This window comes from Malaclemys terrapin, chromosome 19, assembly GCF_027887155.1.
Source record: "Malaclemys terrapin pileata isolate rMalTer1 chromosome 19, rMalTer1.hap1, whole genome shotgun sequence".
NCBI classification, from domain to species: Eukaryota; Metazoa; Chordata; order Testudines; family Emydidae; genus Malaclemys; species Malaclemys terrapin.
The window spans coordinates 2,248,836-2,271,779 of record NC_071523.1 but is presented as its reverse complement, the minus strand read 5'-3'; the positions used below and the strand labels follow the sequence as shown (position 1 = coordinate 2,271,779).

General features: G+C 50.3%; 1 protein-coding gene across 10 annotated transcripts in view; it reads right to left on the bottom strand.

Annotated features, from left to right (window-relative positions):
- Positions 1–15,864, bottom strand: part of ZNF362 (zinc finger protein 362) — a 44,935-nt gene extending 29,071 nt beyond the window's left edge. The window contains exons 1-3 of one of the 10 annotated variants that reach the window (XM_054009239.1): positions 15,523–15,571; positions 13,936–14,008; positions 13,356–13,440 (exon numbers count right to left, since the gene is read on the bottom strand). In XM_054009239.1, coding sequence (XP_053865214.1) covers positions 13,356–13,440; positions 13,936–13,948 — 98 coding nt within the window. In that variant the 5' untranslated portion in view covers positions 13,949–14,008; positions 15,523–15,571. The other 9 variants (XM_054009232.1, XM_054009235.1, XM_054009230.1 and 6 more) reach the window with 9 other exon arrangements.
- Between the last annotated feature and the right edge of the window lie 7,080 nt (positions 15,865–22,944).

Here is a 22,944-nt window from a genome sequence, read left to right as displayed (position 1 = left end):
CAATGGCACTATTCTGAGCTGACACTAATGTATTTGCCCCACTGGGCCTGAGCTTCTCAAGTGATTTTCAACAGTGCAACGGGAGTTGCTTTCAGACCAGGGTCACAGAACCAGGCCCACTCATAACTGTAACGTTTGCTTGGTGGCCAGGCAACAGCTAAAAATTACCAAGACAGACAAACACCCCCCAACACAAACACACACACGCACGTGCGCACACAGTGTTTTCAGATGCTTAGACAGACTGAGTCAGAAACTTTCCCAGGCAACACCATAAACTGCTGCAGAACTTCAGATTCCATTACGAAAATTACTCTTTGTGGTTGTGAAGAAAACCTGCCAAATTTGAACCAAATACGACCAATCCAGCCATGTCTGCCTGAGTCTGCAGACAGACACAGGGCTGTCCTTAGGCATACGCAGCATACATGGCTGTGTAGGCCACCCGAAAATTTGGGGCACCATTCCCCTCACTGGCCACGGCTGGACTTCTCTCTTCTCCTGCCCCTCCCCCCACTGGGGCGGTGGGCTTCTTTCTCCCCTCCCCCCCCCCCAACACCCCTCCACACACACACACACTCCTCTGGCTCTGTCACCCTAGCCCTAGAGGAGCGCGACGGCCCGTCGCACAGACGCCCAAAGTGGAGTCCCTCCCTGGACCCTGCCTGCCCCACTCGGTCTCTGGCAGGGGTGGCCCGGGGCCAGGACAGGAGCAAAACTTTCATGTGAGTGGGGGTGGGGGGGAAGAGCCGGGCTGAGCAGGGGAGGGAGGAAGGGGGGCTTAAAGTGACAGTGCGCTGTCTCTCACACTTTCCTAATACACACTGTCTCTCTCACACACAGACTGGCTCTCACATCCACATACACTCTGCCTCCCACAGTCCCCCAACACAGATTGTCACACACACAGTCTCACACTCCCCAACACACACTCGGCCACACAGTCCTCCAACACACACTGTCTCTCTCTGTCTCTATCACAAACAGACACACACACACACACACATTATTGTTGTTGCTATTACTGCTTGGTACTTCCTGTCACAATGCTCGTGGTGAGCCAGGAGTGGCGAGGGGCTGTGGGCTATGGCAAGATGCAGCCCCCATGTGAGAGCGTGAAGCCGGCCTTGAGCCACTGCGTGTGTGAGTCAGCAATATGGGGGGGAGGGGGCTCTGGGGGTCCGCAGGCGGGGCGGTGGCTGTGCCCACTCAACACACTGGGATCAGCAGCGCCGGCTGGGGACCACCTTCAGTGGAGCATAGGGGCACCAGTTTAATAATACTGCGTAGGGCCCCATAAATCCTAAGGCCGGCCCTGGACAGACAGCTCCAGTGCCTCTGCAGTTGCTCAGAACTCTGCCAAGTTACAGCTGAGTGCAAACTAACCAAAGCTGCAGTTTTGCTGCCCCTATTCAGAACTGGGCAGGCAGCTTGGGCAACTGTGAAACTGACAAAAATCAAGTCAATTTCACTCTGCTTGGGAAGGGCAAGAAGTACTAGAGACACATAGGCACTATACTACCTGCCCTAAGCAGCCACCAGAAAGCCACCACCCTATCCTCACAACAGCTAAAAGGGCCTGGAACGGGAGGGTGGCAGATTTAATCCTGTGGCTACTGGGTGTCTGGTAAAATTTCCCAGCCCTCTGCGTGAGTGGGCATGAGAGTGGGAGGGAGAGACAGGCAGGATAAAGCAGAGAAACAGAGTGTGTAGGAAATAAAAAAAAATAAAAAATAAAGAGACTTTTTAAAAAATGGACAGGGTCTCATCTTGTCCGCTAGTGACCATAATCTCTCTGCTCTGCTTTTGTTTAGTCCATTTGTTTGACTTGTCGTAACTTGACCGCTGTGGGGCGGGGACCATGTCCTGTATTTGCAAACACACAATTAGCCTGTGGAACTCACTGCTACAAGTATCAAAGGGGTAGTCATGTTAGTCTGGATCTGTAAAAGAAGCAAAAAGAGTCCTGTGGCACCTTATAGACTAACAGACGTATTGGAGCATGAGCTTTCGTGCATCCGACGAAGTGGGTATTCACCCACGAAAGCTCATGTTCCAATACGTCTGTTAGTCTATAAGGTGCCACAGGACTCTCTGCTTCTTTCACTGCTACAAGATATTGTCACAGTCAGTCGCTTAGAAAGATTCAGAAAGGGATTAGACATTTATAGGGATAAAAGGACAATCGGAGTTAGAACCAAAAATACTAAAAAATGCTTGGAAGGGATACGAACACTCCTTCCTTGGGGCATGCGCTACTGGGGGTCAGGAGGGAGCTTCCCCTGGGGGCAGGTTACTCCATAGCCGCTACTGCAGAGTTTCTTCCCTCTGAAGCAGCTGGTGCTGGCCACTCTCAGAGCCAGGCTCCTGGGCTAGGTGGAACCCTGGTTTGATCCAGTCTGGTAACTCCAATGTACCCCGTCTCCAGCACAATGAGACCTGATCCCGACTGGGCCCGCTAGGTGCAACCATAACACAAGCAAGTAACACTACCGCTAAGGGAGGAGGGACCATGCACAATGTAGAGAAGGGAAAAGGCAGACAGGGAAACAGGGGAGCAGATCCTGAGTTTCACAAAGGCCAACCCCACTCCTGGGCTCCAGGCAGGAGATGTAGCCGAAGGAGAGGTAGCCCAGTTACAATTTCCCTACACCGCTGGCAATCTCCAGTTTCCACAATGTCCCCCTGGGGGCACGGGCAGCCAGCAGGCAAGCAGAGAGTGCCCAGCGGCCATACGATAGGAGCTCGTGCCTTGCTGCTCCGGGCACACCTGGTTGGGGCTCTAAGAAACTGGCCCATAAGGGAGCAGCAGGAGAGAGACTGAAAAGCAGAGACACTGAGGGCACCGCTGGAAGATACTCCACAGGAGAGAATGGAGTGAAGCTAGAAGAGGAACAAAGGTGCAAGGGACACAGGACAGGGGGATGGCCCCGCAGCACTCTCCTATATTACTCAGCCAATTGCATTGTTATTAGCAAATAATCTACTTAGCAAAATTGGGATTCCATCAGCTCTGCAGTTCATCAGCACATCGCTCATCCCCTGTATTGGGAACACATCCACCCCACCCTCCCAGGAGTTACACTTTGTAACGGGAATGATTAAACAGGGAGCTGATAGCCACCCTTACAGCTCAGCGCACAGCTATCCCTAGCCTGATTCTGCAAACACCTGTGCACCAGAGCGACTAATTACGGGAGTTAGGATGGGACAGTTCATGCAAGGGAAGTTGTGGGATAGACCCTTGTTCCTTTAGATTGCAGGGGAGTGGCCTCGCAGGTACTTTTCACCCTGGCTAGTAGACTCTGGCTATGTCTACACAGCAATCAGAGGTGTCATTGCAGCACAGGCAGACAGACCTGATCTAGCTAGCTTGGGTACTGACAGCAGTGAAGCCAGGATAGCAGAGGCTGCCTGCCTGGGAAGGTACCCAGGGTCCCATGCTGAAGTCCGTGCTGCCACAGCTTCACTGCTATTGGTACTCCTGCGAGCTAGATGAAAGCTGACTCAGATATGTCTACACATGCTGCAGGCACATCCCCGATTGCAGTGCAGACGTACCCTCAGCCTTTGGGTTAGTTGGTGCACTTTTTTCAATCCCTGGGCACAACTTTTCAGAAAGCCATATAGGGAGCTGAAATGGTCCATGCTGTACCTCAGGCAGAAAGCCGACATCGCCGTTCGGGGCTCAGCAGGGAAGGAGAGCACCGAATGGAACAGACCCCAAACACATTGCTGTCTGCGGAGGGCCCCGATGCACTCTCAGTTATACCAGCATTTAGCTTCACTAACTTGACTCCAGATTGTTACAAAGAATTTGACCCAAAATAAGGCACAGATCCACTGTCTCCCTGTGCTTCATTCCCTACGTATCCTGCTTCATTCCCTGTGCAGGGATCCTGAGGAATTAATGGCATGTGGTTATGCAATTAAAGCCTTTATCATAACGGGAAGAGTTAAGGGAGCAGGGACAACCTTTACAATGACATTTCCTGACTGCTGAGGCCTCACTTTACAATCTTAACATCCTCTGAATAGATTTTCATTTAGTCAATTTCGTAGCTCTCTGCTCCCAAAGGGCACCCCCGCCCCATCCCGATCCCACCCACACAAAGAAGTCTACAGTGTAGAGGGATTTGCGAGTGAGCAGCAGGTGATTCTGCTTAGCACAGGATGTGCACTCACCATCGAAGGACATTTACATTCTGGGAATCGTGGCACAATTCAAAAAGAGGACGATCTTGGTTAAAGCACTAGCCTAGGACTCCAAAAACCTGGGCACAATTCCTGGCTCTGCCACAGACTGAACGACCTTGGGAAAGTCACTTAGACCCTGATCCTGATCCATTGAAGTCAATGGGAGCTTTCTCAGTGAGTTCAATGAGCACAGGCTCAAGCCTTCAATCTCTTGGCTTAACTTTAACTACCTGTTTAAATTCTTTGCGGAATAAGGGCTTTGTGCCTTCATTCCCCATGTACACAACGGGAATAATCCCCCTTCCTCTCTCCTCTGCCTGTTTTGTCTGTATGGACTATAAGCTCCTGGGAGCCAAAACCGCCATGTACTTTATGCAGCACCTAGCACAACACAGCTTTGATCTCAATTGCTGCCTCTAGGTGGCACCGTAATACAAATAAGAGCGGCATCTCATTCGGCACACGTTCACATCACGCTGCCTTATTCCATCCATACCTTCCAAGATCTAAGAGTTCACCCCGCTTTGCAATGCACAGGGCCAAGAGAGGACAACTGTCAGACCACCCTTGTCATGAAGAGATTGCCATGCACGCATCATGTGTATTTTCAATGCTTTATAATTGAGCCAAATCAAAATGGATTTTCATCACACCTCTGAAAGGCACAAGTCAGACCTAGGGACTCTCCCCGGGTCGAATTTCGCTTTTCGATCCCAACCTGCTGATGTGCCAACACTATTCACGTTACAGCCTCTTAAAAACAAGGATCGAATTGTATAATTTTTCCATGACTCAGAAACAGCTGAACCATTTTTGCCCAAACTTTCAACCACAATAAAAATCACCTTTGGGCAGAGAGTGACTGGCTAAGGACAGCATCAGCCCGTCAGAATGGAAAGGCTTACACTCCAGGAGCGGCTCTGAGCTGCACACTCCCACCGCCACACCACCCTGGCATGGAAACTTGTCTCCACCACCAAAACCCGCTCCCCACCTCCGCCGATCTATTACTGTAGGGTGGCTTGCAGGAATCAAGCTTGGCTTTGCAGGATCTCTCAAGACAGCTGGTAGTGAGCTGACCAGTATGTAATTGTGGGGTGACCAATGACCTCCAGGCTGCAAAGACTGCCATTTATTATTGGAGGGTTGGTTGTAAACACTGGGGTTGGTGGCAGCTTTTTTAAGATTAAAATGCAACTTAAAAAAACAAGGCTTCCCAGAGAGGAAGACACAGCCTTTGTAAACAGAGAAAGACCCTCCAAAAGGCTTGCTGTCCGGGCCTGCCCCTAGAAGGGGGGGTCTCTTTAATAGTGTTGCTGCTACGATGGCCAAACCTGTAATGGTTGGAGATCTACAAACCTGCCTAGAAGAAGAATAAAAAAAGAACAACAATGTCAAGCAATCTATTTCTGTCCCAGCTCTATTGTACAGTGTTTCACTTGGAACAGATGGGATTGCCCTCCCTCCCCCACAGGCTGGAAAGATGCAGGCTCAGCTTAGATTTGGGGGGGGGGGGAGATTTGGGGGGGCTAGAGGGAAATAAAACAGATGGAAAATATATGAATTCCCTCTCTCTATTTCCAGCTAAATATGAAAAATGGAAGCTGACACACAGCAAAAAAAGCCATTAAAATGGAAATGATGAAGGGTGGGAAGCACTGCAGCAGATACCTCCCCCAGGCCTGCGGGAGATGCCTCAGCTCAAAGCGCCCCCTCGGCCTCTCTCGCCCACACCCAGTGCCGCCGCTGGCAGCACCATGCAGGCAGGGCACACCGGCCACCAGCTCCGGGCCGCAGGTTCAGATTAAAACCTGACTGCTCTGAAAAGCGACTCCTGCCACTCCACTGGCAGTCAGGAGAGATGGGCTAAGGAGGCGTCTTGCCCCAAATACCTGGCCTGGCCCGCGCCCGGCACCATGCACCCTCTGCCTACAGCACACGCAGGGGAGTGGGCAGGCAGAGAGACACGCACGCAGGGCCAAGCCCAGGCAGTCAGGCACACAGAGACAGGCAGAGAGATGCACACACACAGGTGCACGCTCAGAGTCAGGCAGGGTCACGCACAACACAAAGCAGACACAAGCATGCACACACTTAGGTGTGCACAGCGAGGCCTGGACTGGCGTGCAAGCTCTCACCCACCGAGCAATCAACTCCTCACCCTGCCTGTTCTCAAGGCAGACACGGCATTGCTGACACCTCCGCGCACCCTGTAGGACCCTGGCTCTCGCCTCCTCACTCCCAACCCCGAGCCGCCCTCCCGCCCACAGCCTGCATCTGCTGCTACCGCCCAGAAGGAGGCACAGCAGGAAACAGCCCTGCTGCTGGAAAGGCTGACGCTGGTGCCGAGCGGTTCTTTTCCCGGGTTGCTGGCTGTCGGCTGCCCCAGGGTCCCCCGAAGCGGGAGGCAGGACTAACGGAGAGAGCAGTGCAGGACACTAGCCGCGCAGAAGAGAGCCGCATGGGGAGCTGCCTGCGGGGGATTCCTGGGTACCAGGGATACCTGAGCTGTCCCTCACCCATGGCTCCCGAGTGGCTCATCTATGAGCTCAGTTCCTGCCCCTCCCTACACACAGGAGGAGGGGCCCTGGCGTCCTCGCTGCCCGTGAGATGCTCCCAGACAGGGGCCACGGGCAAGGCCGGCACTCTCCGGTGGCAGCCCCCAGGACACAGGGGAAGCTGCAGTGCGGGGGAGACGTGGCTGCCCCTGCAGAGAGCAGAGCTCGTGCTGGGGTGGAGGCTGCAGGCTCTAGCCCATGGGGGGAGTGGCCCCATCACAAGGGGACAGCATTGCTCCCTAGAGAAAGAGGCTGATCTTTCTGCTGAGCAGAGGGTAAGCTGGGGGCAGGATGCTCCTGAAGCAGAGGGCCAGTAGGAATCGCTGGATGAAAACGCATTCAAACCCCAGAGCCCAGAGAGCACGGATACTTGTCCCAGGCCTGGCACAGGTGGGCACAGGAGATCTCGCCTCCCTATGCCTCACCCAGACACCCAGGGGGGCAAGGGCACAGACCTGCTCCCGGGTCTTCAATCAGTGACTGGGGAGGGGGGGGGGGTGTTTCAGGCTCCATCTCATCAGAGGGGAATCTGCTGCAAAAGGGCCTGGACTCTGATGGGGGAAACACCCCGGGAGCTAAAGACCCCAAGCCCAAGGTTGCTACCTGCATCACCGGGATCGGGGATAACAGACAGAGCAAAACCAGCCCCTCAGGACAGGACAACAGCTGGGGAGAGGGAACCTAGGGCAGCCGCAGGGAGTTTGGGTGGCAGGGAGAAAAGGGGCGTGGAAAACAGCACTGACCTGGCCTGGAGTTAGGAGCATGGTTTGTAGGCAGGGCGTAGGAGAGGACCCCTGGTGGCCCCAGGCTATGGATCCAGGGTGGGAGGAGAGTTCAGATAAGGCCGCTGCAGCAGAGGGGACCTGTTGCAGCCCTAGGGCAGCGGTGTGACTAGAAGCCCTAAGGCAAGAGGGCGTGGAAAGCAGCTGGCACAAGGGGATCTGCATGGCCCCGGGGGGGAGGGGAGGGGATGGAGCCCTGGTAAGGGGTTCAGAAGGCAGCGGCAGCAGGGGGACCTGTCACGGCCCCGCAAAGGGAAGACGTTATGTGCACTCGCGTTTCAGTACTCACAGGCTGGCCTCAGAAGCCAGGTGGCCGCAGCTGCCTGGGGAGACGTGTAGATGATGCTCCAGGCTGGCGGAGGTGGACGATCCCTCCTGGTGCAGGCGGGCAAAAGCCCCAGTCCCAGAAGCACACTAGCCTTCACCAATTCCTACCACTGCCGTTAACACAAGCTACACTTCTATCGGGGACTCCTCTACTTTTGCAGCCCCCTCTGTCTCGTCTTTGCTGAAATAAAAAGAAACAAGAGATTCTTTTCATGGAAACCGCAAGGCAGCACGTGGCTGCGTATGCTCCTGGCCAGCAGAGTCAGCACATCGGTAGAGGCCGAGACACCAGTACCACTGACCCATGCAGCCACCTCTGGGGAGGAATGTGGCAGCTGATTAACAGCACCCAGTAGCCCTACACTACAGTTTGGGGCAAGGAAGGAAGAGACTGTATCTGTTTTAAGCTGCAGGAGGATCTAGGGAGGCAGAGAGAAACTATCCCAGCTGCAGTCTGGCCAGGACACCTGGACTAAACACACCGCTCTTGGGGAAAGTGCCATGGGATCTTTAACAGCCAGAAGGAGTCAGACCTTAGTTAGCCTGCCATGCAAAAGACAGCCCTGTGCCAACAGAGCATCCCCGGGCACCATGCAGGAGCTGTTCAGCACGGACTCCAACGCGATTTCCTGCGGCACAGCGCTCCGGAGGGGAGGGGGTGAGCCACCTACTGAGTTGCTAGCAAGCAGCAACCCCAGGCCACAGCCAGTCCAGGGAAAGAAGGGAGGATGTAAAACTGTAGGGCTGGGGGAATGGAATCTGGAGTCCCATCTCTGTGGAGACGTTGAGATGCCAGGTCTGAACAAGCACTGGTCCGGCTTCTCTCTGGGACTCGGAACGGGGCTAACTCACTGACAGCAGATCATGTGCCATTTAAATGCCAGTGCCCAAAGCACCACCTGTCAGCTCTCAAAGATGCTCCTGTTTGCCCCCTGCTGTGGGCACAGCTGGGTGAAGAAGAGCCCCGGAAGCCAGTAGCAATACCACAAACAAGTGGGCAGCCAAGCGAGCTACCACCCCAGTCCCCTCCACAGCAGCACTGGGCTCCTGTGACCAGCTCCCAGCCAGCGCCAGGCCTCCGAATATCCCAAAGCAGGTGTCCCCCTGGCACTGCCAACACATCTCTTGCAGCCTTTTCTCTGCACTCCATCCATCAGCTCGGTCCCTTCTCTCTCTCCCCACACCCACTCACACCCTCCGCAAGTTCTCACCCTACCCAAGAAGAGACTGATCCAGTGGTTACGACAGAAGACTCCTAGGTTCCATTCCCAGCTCTCCCACTGACTCACTGTGCGACCGTGGGCAAGTCACTGTCCTGCTCCGTGCCTCAGTTTCCCCATTGATAAAATGGGGATAACGATTGTGACCTTACCTCATTGTGGGGCTTCAACTCCTCACTCCATGTAAAGCACTAGGGGAACCCCAGGAAGAACGGGCTGAAATTCACTCTCCTCCCCCCTTGTTCTGCCCAAGTCAGAAGTGAGTGGGATGGGGAGTGGGGGGGGAATGGGCTACTCTCCGGATGGGGATTTGTATCAGGGTTTTAATGTTTTGCACAGTGCCATGATTTCGGCAGTCAGCATTTGACAAGGCCCTGCGGACAGCCCCAGGGAGGAATGGTTCACCTTGGGAGTGAACTGGCCTCCCCAAGGGAGCCTTGGCACTGGGAAGCCCTTTCTGCAATGGGAACTCATGGCCTCCTGAAAGCAGCTGCTGAGGAGACACCGTGCAGCTCTCCATGGCAATGGGTGTGAAATCACACACGAGGTCCTCTTCCTACACACACACCAACCCTACTTCTCCCAAGGCAGAGACACCAGAAAGAATAACAGCCACGAAGGCAAAAAAAAACAAGCCCCAAACCAAAACTAGAATCCCAGCCAGAAAACCCAGGAAGGCGAGTCTAGAAACCCAGCCTCAAGATCTTACTTTTCGGAAGGAGCAATCGTGGGGATCCTGCACCAGAAAAGAATTCACCAAAGATGGAGCCAAACGAAGCCCTGTGTTTCTGCCCCCTGAAGGTGTTTTCATTCCGATTTCCTTTCCTGATCAAAGCCGACAAAAGCCCCAAAACAAACTCCCTCCCCCTCTCATGCACCCACCTCCTCCTTGACAGCTGGGGGCATTCCCAGCCCCTGGGCAATGCAGAGGTCTTTAGCAGTTCCCCTACAAGAGGCGAGGGGACCCTGTCACCCACCCTCCCTCACTTCTGGAGGCCACCACCACAAGTGTACCATACACATCAGGAAAGCCCCAAAGCCAGAGCCCATCTCCTTGGGCAGCCTTGAGCACGTACGTGAGCCTGCTGCCAGCATACTGGCTCTTCAAGCCCTTGCCAGAGCTCTCCAGCACCTCTGGGGAGAGTTTTTAAAAACAAACACACACAGGGCAGCTCTTGGGGGGATCACAGCCCAGACTGGAGGCCTGACCCATCCCTAACCCAAACACAGGCTAGCGAGAAAACTCACCTGCTGCAGATGGCCCATCAGGACTAGGACAAGGCACTGATTTGGTCTGCCTTGGGCACTCCCATGGCCCCCCATCACTGAGCACCTCACAAGCATTAATGGATTTGTTCTCACACCCCCTGTGAGGCAGGGCCAGGCTACTATCACCCTCCCTGCTGTACAGAGGGGAATAGAGGCACAAAGAGGCTCAACTCGTATCTCTCAAGTCCCAGGCTGGCCCCCTCACCACCAGGCCATGCTCCTGCTCCAGCCACTAACGCCCCTTTGGCAGGCAGAGGCCCACGTTCCCGGGGCGGCGTGAGACACCCAGGCTGGGACAGCTGCAGATCAGGACTGAAGGAGTCTGGGGGAGCTTGCACAGCACTGCCCACGCTACACCCATCACTGATGGTTGTGTTAATCCGGAGTCACACCAGCACTGACACCTCTAATTCCAAAGCCTTAGAAGAGCTGCCCTCTCCATGTGCACACCTCGTAAATCACGGAGAGACTAAGAGCGCCCTCTAGAGCGGGAGCCAATGCTTCTCTCTTTGGCTGAGTGGTGCCTAGCGCAACAGGGCCCCGCCACGGACTCCGGCTTCCTGTAATACAGGAACGGGAACGCGTGCTGTGCAAAAGACGGGCTCCCAGCCACCTCCAGGATGACCTGTGACTCTTACAATGTGCGAGTGACCAGACCCCCTCCCACCCCGTCAGCACCGTTTGTCAGGAGAGAAAACAAACACCCACCCCGAGGAGCAAAGGTACAATTGAGGCGAAGGGCCTCCCTTACAACGTGTATATGGAAAATTGTGTCAGCGCCTGCACTGGGAAACTGTGACTATCCAGCCCATTACAATAATCACAGGGTGAAATGGCCAGGTCTCTGCCCACACTGTGTATTAGGAAAATCAAGGCCCAGGGAAACACATGCAGCATGATTCCTGCATTTGCTTCTGACACGTTCAAAAGATGGGGAAAATCTGCAGCCAGAGGTTGAAGCTGGTTAGTTAGCAGAGCTATGGAGGCACCCAGGGCAAGAGCGCAGTTCAGGGCCACCATCCTAAGAGCTGACGCAGCTGCGGGGTTTCTAATGCAGAGGCTTCAGCGCAAGAGACAACTGAATGGCGAGGTCTTGTGTTTAAAATGCATTTACCTGCCGCATCACGCTCTGGGTTGAATTCGCCAGTGTCAAAGCATTGGGGTTGGCAGAAGGAGGCATCCAACAGGTGGTGAATAGTTAGGAGAAAGCAGAGGCCTAACCAGACCCTTTCTACCAGCAGACAGCGCAAGGCTGGCAGGGTGACCTGCAATAGCCACAAGACTCCGCAACCACTGAGGGGAACCTGAGACACCAACAGGCCCCATCGAGAGGATCAGACTAAAATAAAAGCAAAGCCGCAAAGCTCAGAGCATTTGCCCAGCTCCGTCTCAGCTCGAGGCCCCAAAGCCAGACTTGCACGTCCCCTAACAAGATCAGTGCATGGCACCAACCAGCTCTGCTGGAGGCACAGTCCACACCAGGGAAGATTTCTAGAGTGAAAGTGACTTACACCAGGAGAGATGTTACTGGAATTCTGTGCCTTTCCACTCCAGAATGGCAGATCACAAAGCAAGGATCTAAGAACTACTGCGGCCTAATCCCAGACCTCACACCAACTCCCTCTGGCCGCATCTCCACTGGCAAGAGCAGACACACTGGTACAAACAGGGCAAGGTTGGCTATCACCGTACTGTCAAGGTCAGACAATAGGCCACTAAAAGCACCCAAGCCCTGTCTACACTGGTGCTTCCATCACTGCTACTATCAGCAAAGTTGCTCCCGGTGAGTTATGCTTTATAGATTTATTTATAATGCAACATGGGTGTAAAACACTCAGAGCAGAATGGCAGAGCAAGGGTGTATCACGCTCAAGGTGTTATTTCTGTGCTACTGTAACAGAAATAAATAATGCCGCCACCCCACGCCAACAATGAAGTGTAAAGGCAGCGTCATCAGAGTGCACAGGCCAAAGGGAAACCTTCATTAGAACGCCCTTTCTGCCAAAGCAAAAGCCCTGTTCTCTCCCTTGAGTGCTCCCTGGAAAGTTCACACACACACACACACACACAGGCATTTCTATCACACTCTTGTGAAGGCAAAACTCCTGTCTAAGCCCTGAACATTACAACAACAAAGCCATTTAAGAAGTCCACACCACGTTAGTGTCTAGCTCTGGGCACCAGGCCTCGTTAGCAATTTGGATCACCACAAAAAGTTCCCTATACGCAGAGTTTTTGTGCTAATTAGGAAAGCATCTTTTGGACACATCAGATTTCAAATGCTCACTGCTGAGACAGCAGAAATCAGGACAGCGGGTGATGTTATAGTACCATGTTATCTGGCATCAGGGTGTGTAGACGCAGCCCGGTAGTTTTCCACAGCTGCACAGTGCATAGATAAGAACACCAACATGTAGCACTTGTAGAGGCCCTTTTCATCCAGAGAGCTCGAGGTGCTTTACAAAAAGACAAGTAAGTATCCCTGTATCAGTCTTACACGTGGGGAAATTGAGGCACAGAGAAGTTAAATGACTTGCTCAGGTCCCACAGGAAGTTGTTAGCAGAACTGGGATTAGAACCCACGTCCACTGATTCCCAGCTCTGTGACAGACAGACAGACAGACAGACATTATACACACATGCACTTGTGGGTAATGTTTAGACGTGCTGATGGCTAACTTGCAGTTTGATGTACTTCTGCTATTGAGGAAGATGTTGTTTCGCTTCATTCCAAGTAGTTTTTTCAGACTGTTTTGGGATCAAGATCTGAACAATCCACAGACTTACAATGAAAAGGATTTCTAGAGGGGCAGGATCCAGCAATCAGCAGGAAGCCCTCAATGGACATTCACCAAGGTCCACATGTGGGTGGCTTGGGAAGATCTCCAGCATGGACATGGGGTCTGATTTGTCACAGCCCTACTTTCGAACAGCTTCATGCACTTTGGTGGGTTACTAAGACACATAGAAATCTGTCATTGAGCATAACTCAGAGCGCCCACCTCTGTATGTACTGTCGGTGCTTCCCCTGACATCTGTCCATCTCCAGAGCTAGCAGAGCACAGATGTTGCGCGCAAGGTGTTGTTCTATAGGGGACAAGGAGGACAACTTCACACACACCCCAATACACACATCCCAAATACACAGAAAACACCCCCAAAATGAGCCCAGGAAGACACACCTGGGGCAACAGATACTGCCTCCAAACTAACACATCCGTGGGAATGCCGCATTCTCTTTAGAGAAAATAAACAAAGGGCCAAATTTCTCCCTGTAGTAGCTCCATGGAAGTCGGAGGAGTTATCCCAGGAACAGGGATGGACTAAACTATTTAGGAATATTTGGACAAAAGCAGAACCAGCCGTAGGGCTGGGCCAGATTCCATCCACCCCCCTCCAATCTTCTAAATCAGGATTTAAAAAACTTTTGCCTCTTCCCCAAAATGTGACTTTTAAGAGGCCTCTCGTTGACCCATCTGCTATCAGTCACAGAGCAACAGTAACAGAGCAGCTCAAACCGGCATTTGAGAAATTGTCCTTCACTTTTCCAAAACAGGCAGCAAATAAAAGTGCAACACTAACCATACAGTAGCATCTGAGAAGGATGTGTGCTCTTGACTACACTCTGTACAATACTTCTGAATGAGCAGCTTTTCTAAAAATAAAGCATTTATATCCTAGAATACTTCTCTTAGTCGGACTCTCTTTTAAATATTCTAGAACAGACTGTATGTACAATCCAACATGTACTTAAAATGATGCCTGTATAAACAGTAAATGTGTGTACACACGATGCACATAGATAGCACACACTAAATACATGTTCACATATGCACAGACCTCTCTATACAACGGCACGAAAAATTGTGTCAGTTTCTAAAACTGCAGATTCCACACTCTGAAAACACTACATTCCTGCTAAAGTGCAATTGCAAAATATTCCTGGTTAAACATTCCGTTTATAATATTGCTTTCTAGCAAAATATAAAAAAAACACTTTTTCACCATCACCACCCCAAAAAACGGAATCCCTTTTAACCAACATGCAACATTCACAACCATCTGTTTTTTAAAAAATAGCTACATTCAGATTCAATTAACTTTTCCATTAAATAATCCAAAGGGAAAAAGAGAAAATACAGAGCAGGGTTTTTCATTGCGTTTTTGTTTTAAAAAAGGCTGTTTAAAAAAACTTTTGCATAAGTTAACTTTAAATCTTAAACCCCCTCCCACAGAAATGTTTGACTGTTTCCTTTTTTAAAAGTCCAATTACATTGTATCCCCCCCGTGCAAGCAACATCTTTGCAACAACACAAAAACGCAAAGCAAAGAAAAAACACCCCTTTAGGTGCCCCTTTTGCCTTTCAGCTGCCTCTCCCACATTCTCAGACAGTTTTATTAAAATTTTCAGACAAAAGAAAAACAAAAATGGCAGCCTGGCTTATTTTTAAAACAGGACAGGGACGCCATATTCTGCAGATCTGCAAAAAAAGACAGAAATCTGAGGCTTGGCCACTCAAAAAAACCCAGGCAGCTGCAAAGTGCAAAGGGAAAGCTCCATTTGCAATCAGTTTATTTGCATTAAGCCCCATGAATCATTGTTTACCGGAGAATTGCACCAAAGGGGTTTTTTGAATAACCCGGCTTTAAAAAAAAAAAAAAAAGCAGACACTTCCTATACCAACAATCATGCTCCCTTTGCAAATTGCAATCCAGCCAGCGATCCGTCTGCAAGGAAGAAAATGGGCTCCCCCCTTTAGCTTCCTCTCTTCCTCCTCCTCCTCCTCAACCCGCCCAGGCTTTAGTGCATTGGGGGGCACTGAAAAGAGAGAGCCCCCCACGCAGCCGACACTCATCGGGATCAAATGCATGCATCAGATTAAAAAAAAAAAGGGGGGGGAGACCCTAAAACCCTCCTCTCGCTAGACTCCAGCAGCCGCAGCCCGAACCCAGCAGCGCTCGCTGGAAACTGACATGCGATTGCAATTTGCAAAGGAGACCAAGAGCGACAGAAAACTACATGCAACTTTTTCTTGCGACCCCATCTTTAAAAAAATCCCCCCTCTTTTTGCGGCTCCCCCTTCCATGCTCCTTTCTTTGCTGGGAGCAGGGAGCCCCCCAACCACCACCACCACTGCTCTCCTGGGGGGAGGGTTGTTGCATACAGACCTTGGTTTGCCTTAACTGCAGGTTTTTTGGATTTTGTTTTGTTTTTTTGGCAAATAGACATAAAAAAAAAAGAAACCCCCTGTCCCCAGCCCACCCCCCGCCCCAAAGCCGAGGTTGGGATGGTCTTTCTGGCTTTGCTGTGTGTTAAAGGCTTAGTTCAAACCTTCCGGGTCGCCTGCTGTTCACTTCTGGGTTCTGCAAGCACCAAAGCACCACTAGAGCCGAGGCGGTAGGAAGTGCATGAACCTCCTTTGCAAGGGAGGTTTCGGGGGGTTCTTCTCCTCCTCCCTCTTTGTGGTGTCTGGGAACCTCCTTTTCTCCCCCTCCCCCCCATCCCTCCTTCCGGAGTCTGGGGAAGAGCTCCCAAAAATGGGCAGACACAATATTCTAATCAGAGATGGGGGAGGGAGCCTTTGGCAAAGAAAACAGAGGGGGAGAGCTGCTGCTGCGTGCCGAGAGGAGCGGGGGACTGCCGCCGGGCAGTGCCCAGGCAGAGTGCGCAGGGCTGGGCAGGGTGGCCTTGGGGCGCCCTCGCAGTCTCTCGACTCTCCTTCGCTATTCCCCCCCCCAAAAAAAGTTGCCCAGTGTTTCCCTTCCTGGCCCTAGAGCCAGAGCCGAGCCACCCACAGAGCCTTGGGAAGCCGGGATTGTACACAGTTCTCCACCTCCTCTCTTGATAGGCCACGATAACGACACTTTGCATGACAATAGCCCCTCTTTTCTGCAGAGCTTAAAGTGCTTCCCCAAAGTGAGGAAGCCAACACACGCTTTGTGATGTGTTGTACAGCCCCTAGCATTATGGGGTCCTGGTCCATCACCAATATATACAAGAATAATTCTTATCCCCATTTTTCAGATGCGGACACTGAGGCACTGAAGCGCTTTCTCCACAGGGAGTCAGTGGCAATGTTGGGACTAGAACCCAGGTGGCCTGTCCCATATTCCCCAGCTCTATTTGAAAAATGAGAAAATGCTGCCTGTTTTAGTCCCGATGAAAGACCCTTCTTGGCACTGTCCCAGCTTCTCTTACTGTTTGGAAAGATATAGTCAGAGTAATTTGCATCAATTTTAAAGTAATTTTCCCTGCCTGGTTCTTCATTAGAACCTGCTTGGAAGTTGGATAGAGAGTTGGGCCCTGGTTCTGCAAAGTCACTCCTGGCAAGCAAATCCGCAAGCCCATGCAAAGCCCCATCCACTTTTATTTATGCGTCACATGAGCACAGCCCCCCCCCCCCCAAGTGCAGTTCCTTGCAGGATTGGGGCCACTGACTGAATCAGTTTCTCTCTATCTACATTTCCATCACTGCAATATCTGTGCACTGTTATTCATTAGCATTGTATTGGCTTTGTTATTTAGTATTTGTCTAGTGCAAAGAATGTGCTAGCTACTTCATAGGCAGGTTCTAAGCCAGAACGTTGAGAATCATGACAAGTTATGTTCAAAAGAGTAAAATTCTGTGCCTATTTGCAGCCACATGCTTCCAAATGGGTTCTTTCCTCTGTACAGGGCCACACATGCTGCTTTGCTACTGTTCACGGGTGTCCTGCTTACTGTCCACATGGGGTAGTTTTCAGAGGGGCATTCTTTGAGGGTGGGTGGGCATGGAGCAGACAGGGTAGCGTTAGTTTATTTTATAAGGTTTAAACAATTCCTTTGGGAAAGTCTCTGACCAAAGTAATTGCATGCACTTCACTGTGGCAGAGAGAAAGATAGGTTTCCATTTGCTCGCTGGAGCATTTTCAATGTCTTTCTCAGGTTCTCAGCATGCTCACAGCTCCAGCTGTGGGATAGTGGACTGAGCATGGAGTTGGACATCCAGAATGAATACAAAAGTGCTGGATAAGCACAAAATATTATTAGAATCCCATTCTGAGTCTCCACTCAGCTGCCACTTGATACGAAATGTTTTAATCCACGGGGCATTTTATTTTGTCAAAATATTTTTAAATCGCCTTTAAAATATGGCTATTGATCACTATGCAGTGGATATATTCCATCACATTTCTACTACTCCAGTCCCCCATCCAGCGCTCCAGTCCAGCAAACCCTTCCTCAGGCAAGTGAGGATTTCAGGGATCAAGTACTACCTTTATAAGAACAAACCTGCCAGAATCTCAGTGTAAGGCTAGAGAAGACCTGGTTAGTCTGTAAATTGTAGAATCATAGCAATGTAGGACTGGACGGGACTGTGCCAGGTCATACAGTCCAGTCCCCTGCACTGAGGCAGGACTAGGCATTATCTAGATCATCCCTGACAGGTGTTTGTCCAACCTGTTCCTAAAGCCCCCCAGTGACGGAGCTTCCACAACCTCCCTAGGTAATTTGTTCCAGCGATTAACTATCCTTACTGCTAGGAAGTTTTCTCTAATGTCTAAGCTATATCTCCCTTGCTGCAATTTAAGCCCATTACTTCTTCTCCTGTCTTCAGTGGATAAGGAGAACAATTTATCACCCTCCTCTCTATAACAACCTTTTAGGTATTTGAAGACTGGTATCATGTCCCCCCATTAGTCTTCTCTTCTCCAAACTAAACAAACCCAGTTTTTTCAATCTTTCCTCACAGGTCATGTTTTCTCTGCACCTTTAATCATTTTTGTTGCTCTCCTCTGGACTTTCTCCAGTTTGTCCACATCTTTCCCAAAGTGTGGTGCCCCAAACTGAACACAGTACTCCAGTTGAGGCCTTATCAGTCCTGAGTGAAAGAATTATTTGTCATGTCTTGCTTACAACGCTCCTGCTAATACATCCCAGAATGATGTTTGCTTTTTTTGCAACAGTAGTACGTTGTCCTTTACTTTTGTTGACTCATATTTAGTCTGTAACCTCCAGGTCCTTTTCTGCAGTACTCCTTCCTAGACAGCCATTGTCCATTTTGTATCTGTGCAATTGATTGTTCCTTCCTAAGTGCAGTACTTTGCATCTGTCCTTATTGAATTTCATCCTATTTATTTCAGACCATTTCTCCAATTTGTCAGGATCACTTTGAATTCTAATCCTGTCCTCTAAAGTGCTTATAACCCCACCCAGCTTGGTATCATCCAAAGACTTTACAAGTATATCCTCTGTGCCATTATTCAAATCATGTATAAAGATATCAAATAGAACCAGACCCAGGACAGATCCCTGTGGGGCCCCACTCATTATGCCCTTCCAGCTTGACTGTGAGCCATTGATAACTATTCTCTGAGTACCATTTTCCAACCAGTTGTGCACCCACCTTATAGTAGGTTAATCTGGGCTATATTTCCCTAGTTTGCTTCTCCGAAGGTTATGTGAGACAGTATCAAAAGCCGTACTAAAGTCGAGATAAATCACATCTACTGCTTCCCCCATCACAAGGCTTGTTACCACGTCAAAGAAGGATATTAGGTTGGTTTGACATGATTTGTTCTTGACAAATGTGGACTCTTACTTACCACCTTACTATCTTCACTGTGAGCCGTCCGGTCACTGCTACCCTTTTGGGGGAGAACTGAAACCAAAAAGTCATTTAACACTTTGTCCATTGCTGCGTTTTCTGTTATTGTCTTTCCCTTCTCATTGAGTAATGGGTCTGCCCTGTGCTTGAATCATAGACCCAGAGGATAAGAAGGGACTACAAGGGTCATCTAGTCTAACCCCCTGTGTGTCTAAACCATCCAAGGCCGGTGACTATCCAGCCTCCTTTTGAAAACCTCCAGTGTAGGAGCTTCCACAACCTCCCGAGGCGTCTGCTCCATTGGCCAACTGTTCCTACAGTTAGGAAGATTTTTCTGAGATTTAATCAAAATCTGCTCTGCTGGAGTTTGAACCCAGGGCCTCTTGTCCTGCCCTCTATGGCCTGGGCCTTCCTCTTGCTTCTCATGTGTTTGTAAAATGTTTTCTTGTTACCTTTTATGGCCCTAGCTGGTTTAAGAGGACCGTGAGCCTAGTGTGCGTGGGGGTGTTTTGTTGAGTCCCGCGATGGGAGAGGGTAAAAGGACAGAATGGGCCGGGTCCCGCAAGATGTCCAGCCCTCACAGGACTTTCAGCATAGGCCTGAGGTCTTGCGGGATTCGGCAGGAGAGTTGGAGCCATGACAGGAGCCTCTGCACAGGGCCATCTCCTGTTTGCTGGTTTCCAGCGGCATCCCACCCTCCATCCCTTATCTAGGGGGCTGGGGGCTGTGCTTGTCACCACTTTGGGGCTGGGAAGGAATTTTTCTCCATATCCCAAGACTGGCTGGGGCTTTTTGCCTTCCTTGTGGCAAAACCTAGGGGTTGGGGCAATCGGAAGGCTGGGTTCTCCCCCTCCCCGAGGGCACAGTTTGGACCCGTGAGAACAGCACAATGGATTTCAAGAAGGCGACTTTAGCAAACTCAGGGAGTTGGTAGGTAAAATCCCTTGGGAAGCAAATCTAAGGGGAAAAACAATTGAAGACAGTTGGCAGTTTTTCAAAGAGACGTTATTAAGGGCACAAGAGCAAATTATCCCTCTGCGTAGGAAAGATGGGAAGTCTGGCAAGAGACCACCCTGGCTTACCCAGGAGATCTTCAATGATCTAAAACTAAAAAAAGAGTCCTACAAAAAGTGGAAACTCGGTCAAATTACAAAGGATGAATATAAACAAATTACACAAGTATGTAGGGGCAAAATTAGAAAGGCCAAGGCGCAAAACGAGATCAAACTAGCTAGGGACATAAAGGGTAACAAGAAAATATTCTATAAATACATTAGAAGGAAGAGGAAGAGCAAGGACAGAGTAGGCCCGTTACTCAATGAGGGGGGGAAAGACAATAACAGAAAATGTGGAAATGGCAGAGGTGCTTAATGACTTCTTTGTTTCAGTTTTCACCAAGAAGGTTGGTGGTGATTGGACATCTAACATAGTGAAAATGAGGTAGGATCAGAGTCTAAAATAGGGAAAGAACAAGTAAAAAATTACTTACAGAAGTTAAATGTCTTCAAATCACCAGAGCCTGATGAAATGCATCCTAGAATACTCAAGGAACTGACTGAGGAGATATCTGAGCCATTAGCAATTATCTTTGAAAAGTCCTGGAAGACGGGAGTGTGACGGGTTCAGTCACAGAGACCCCCTTGGGACTGTCACCTATTGTGCTGAATTTGCCTCTGAGCCCGTTTTCCCTGCCAGCCTGGGACTCCAGAACCTTGTTGAGCCAGACACACTAGCCAGCTGCAACACAGACCCAGGTCTGGTCCACGCCCCCAAAGCTGCAGACTTTAACCAAAAACTGCTCAGCAGGTCACCTATCTCCAGCACCCAGTTCCCAATGGGATCCAAACCCCAAATAAATCCGTTTTACTCTGTATGAAGCTTATACAGGGTAAACTCATAAATTGTGTGCTCTTTATAACACTGATAGAGAGCTGTTTGCTCCCCCAGGTATTAATCACTTACTCTGGGTTAATTAATAAACAAAAGTGATTTTATTAAGTATAAAAAGTAGGATGTAAGTGGTTCCAGGTAATAACAGACAGAACAAAGTAAGTTACCAAGCAAAATAAAACAAAACACGCAAGTCTAAGCCTAATGCATTAAGAAACTGATTACAGATAATATCTCACCCTCAGAGATGTTCCAATAAGCTTTTTTCACAGACTAGACTCCTTCCTAGTCTGGGCCCAATCCTTTCCCCTGTTACAGACCTTGTTAGCAGGGGATTCCACATGACTGGGACCCTTTGTTCTGTTCCACCCCCTTTTATACCTTTGGCACAAGGTGGGAATCCTTTGTCTCTCTCTGGGTTCCCACACCTCCCTCTAAATGGAAAAGCACCAGGTTAAAGATGGATTCCAGTTCAGGTGACATGATCACATGTCCTGTGAGCCCCCCTCCATTCCTCCAGGACTTGAACCACACATATGCATTGGAGACTTGCAGGTAAACAGAGCCATCTACAGTCCCCCCTCATTCTTCTCTTCTGCAGACTAAACAATCCCAGTTCCCTCAGCCTCTCCTCATAAGTCATGTGCTCCAGACCCCTAATCATTTTTGTTGCCCTCCACTGCACTCTTTCCAATTTTTCCACATTCTTCTTGTAGTGTGGGGCCCAAAACTGGACACAGTACTCCAGATAAGGCCTCACCAATGTCGAATAAAGGGGAACGATCACGTTCCTCGATCTGCTGGCAATGCCCCTACTTATACAGCCCAAAATGCCGTTAGCCTTCTTGGCAACAAGAGCACACTGTTGACTCATATCCAGCTTCTCGTCCACTGTGACCCCTAGGTCCTTTTCCGCAGAACTGCTGCCTACACATTCGGTCCCTAGTCTGTAGCAGTGAATGGGATTCTTCCGTCCTAAGTGCAGGACTCTGCACTTGTCCTTGTTGAACCTCATCAGGTTTCTTTTGGCCCAATCCTCTAATTTGTCTAGGTCCCTCTGTATCCTATCCCTACCCTCCAGCGTATCTACCACTCCTCCCAGTTTAGTGTCATCTGCAGACTTGCTGAGGGTGCAGTCCACACCATCCTCCAGATCATTAATGAAGATCTTGAACAAAATTGGCCCCCGGACTAACCCTTGGGGCACTCCGCTTGATACCGGCTGCCAACTAGACATGGAGCCATTGATCACTACCCGTTGAGCCTGACGATCTAGCCGGCTTTCTATCCACCTTATAGTCCATTCATCCAGCCCATCTTCACCCTTGGATGCAGCGCATCCGGCGCCATGGACTTGTGCTCATCCAGCTTTTCTAAGTAGTCCCGAACCACTTCTTTCTCCACAGAGGGCTGGTCACCTTCTCCCCATACTGTGCTGCCCAGTGCACAGTCTGGGAGCTGACCTTGTTTGTGAAGACAGAGGCAAAAAAATCATTGAGTACATTAGCTTTTTCCACATCCTCGGTCTCTAGGTTGCCTCCCTCATTCAGTAAGAGGCCCACACTTTCCTTACTTTCTTCTTGTTGCTAACATACCTGTAAAACCCCTTCTTGTTACTCTTAACATCTCTTGCTAGCTGCAACTCCAAGTGTGATTTGGCCTTCCTGATTTCACTCCTGCATGCCTGAGCAATATTTTTATACTCCTCCCTGGTCATTTGTCCAATCTTCCACTTCTTATAAGCTTCTTTTTTGTGTTTAAGATCAGCAAGGATTTCACTGTTAATCCAACCTGGTCACCTGCCATATTTACTATTCTTTCTACACATCGGGATGGTTTGTTCCTGCAACCGCAATAAGGATTCATTAAAATACAGCCAGCTCTCCTGGACCCCTTTGCCCTTTATGTTATTCTCCCAGGGGATCCTGCCCATCTGTTCCCTGAGGGAGTCATAGTCTGCTTTTCTGAAGTCCAGGGTCTGTATTCTGCTGTTCTCCTTTCTTTCAGGAGCAGGGTGGATCTGAAGCTCTGCTACTAGTCATCTCTGGGCCATTTAGGCCTTAGATCAGAGCCTTGGCTCCAGGGCCGGCCCACAACATTTTGGCACCTGAGG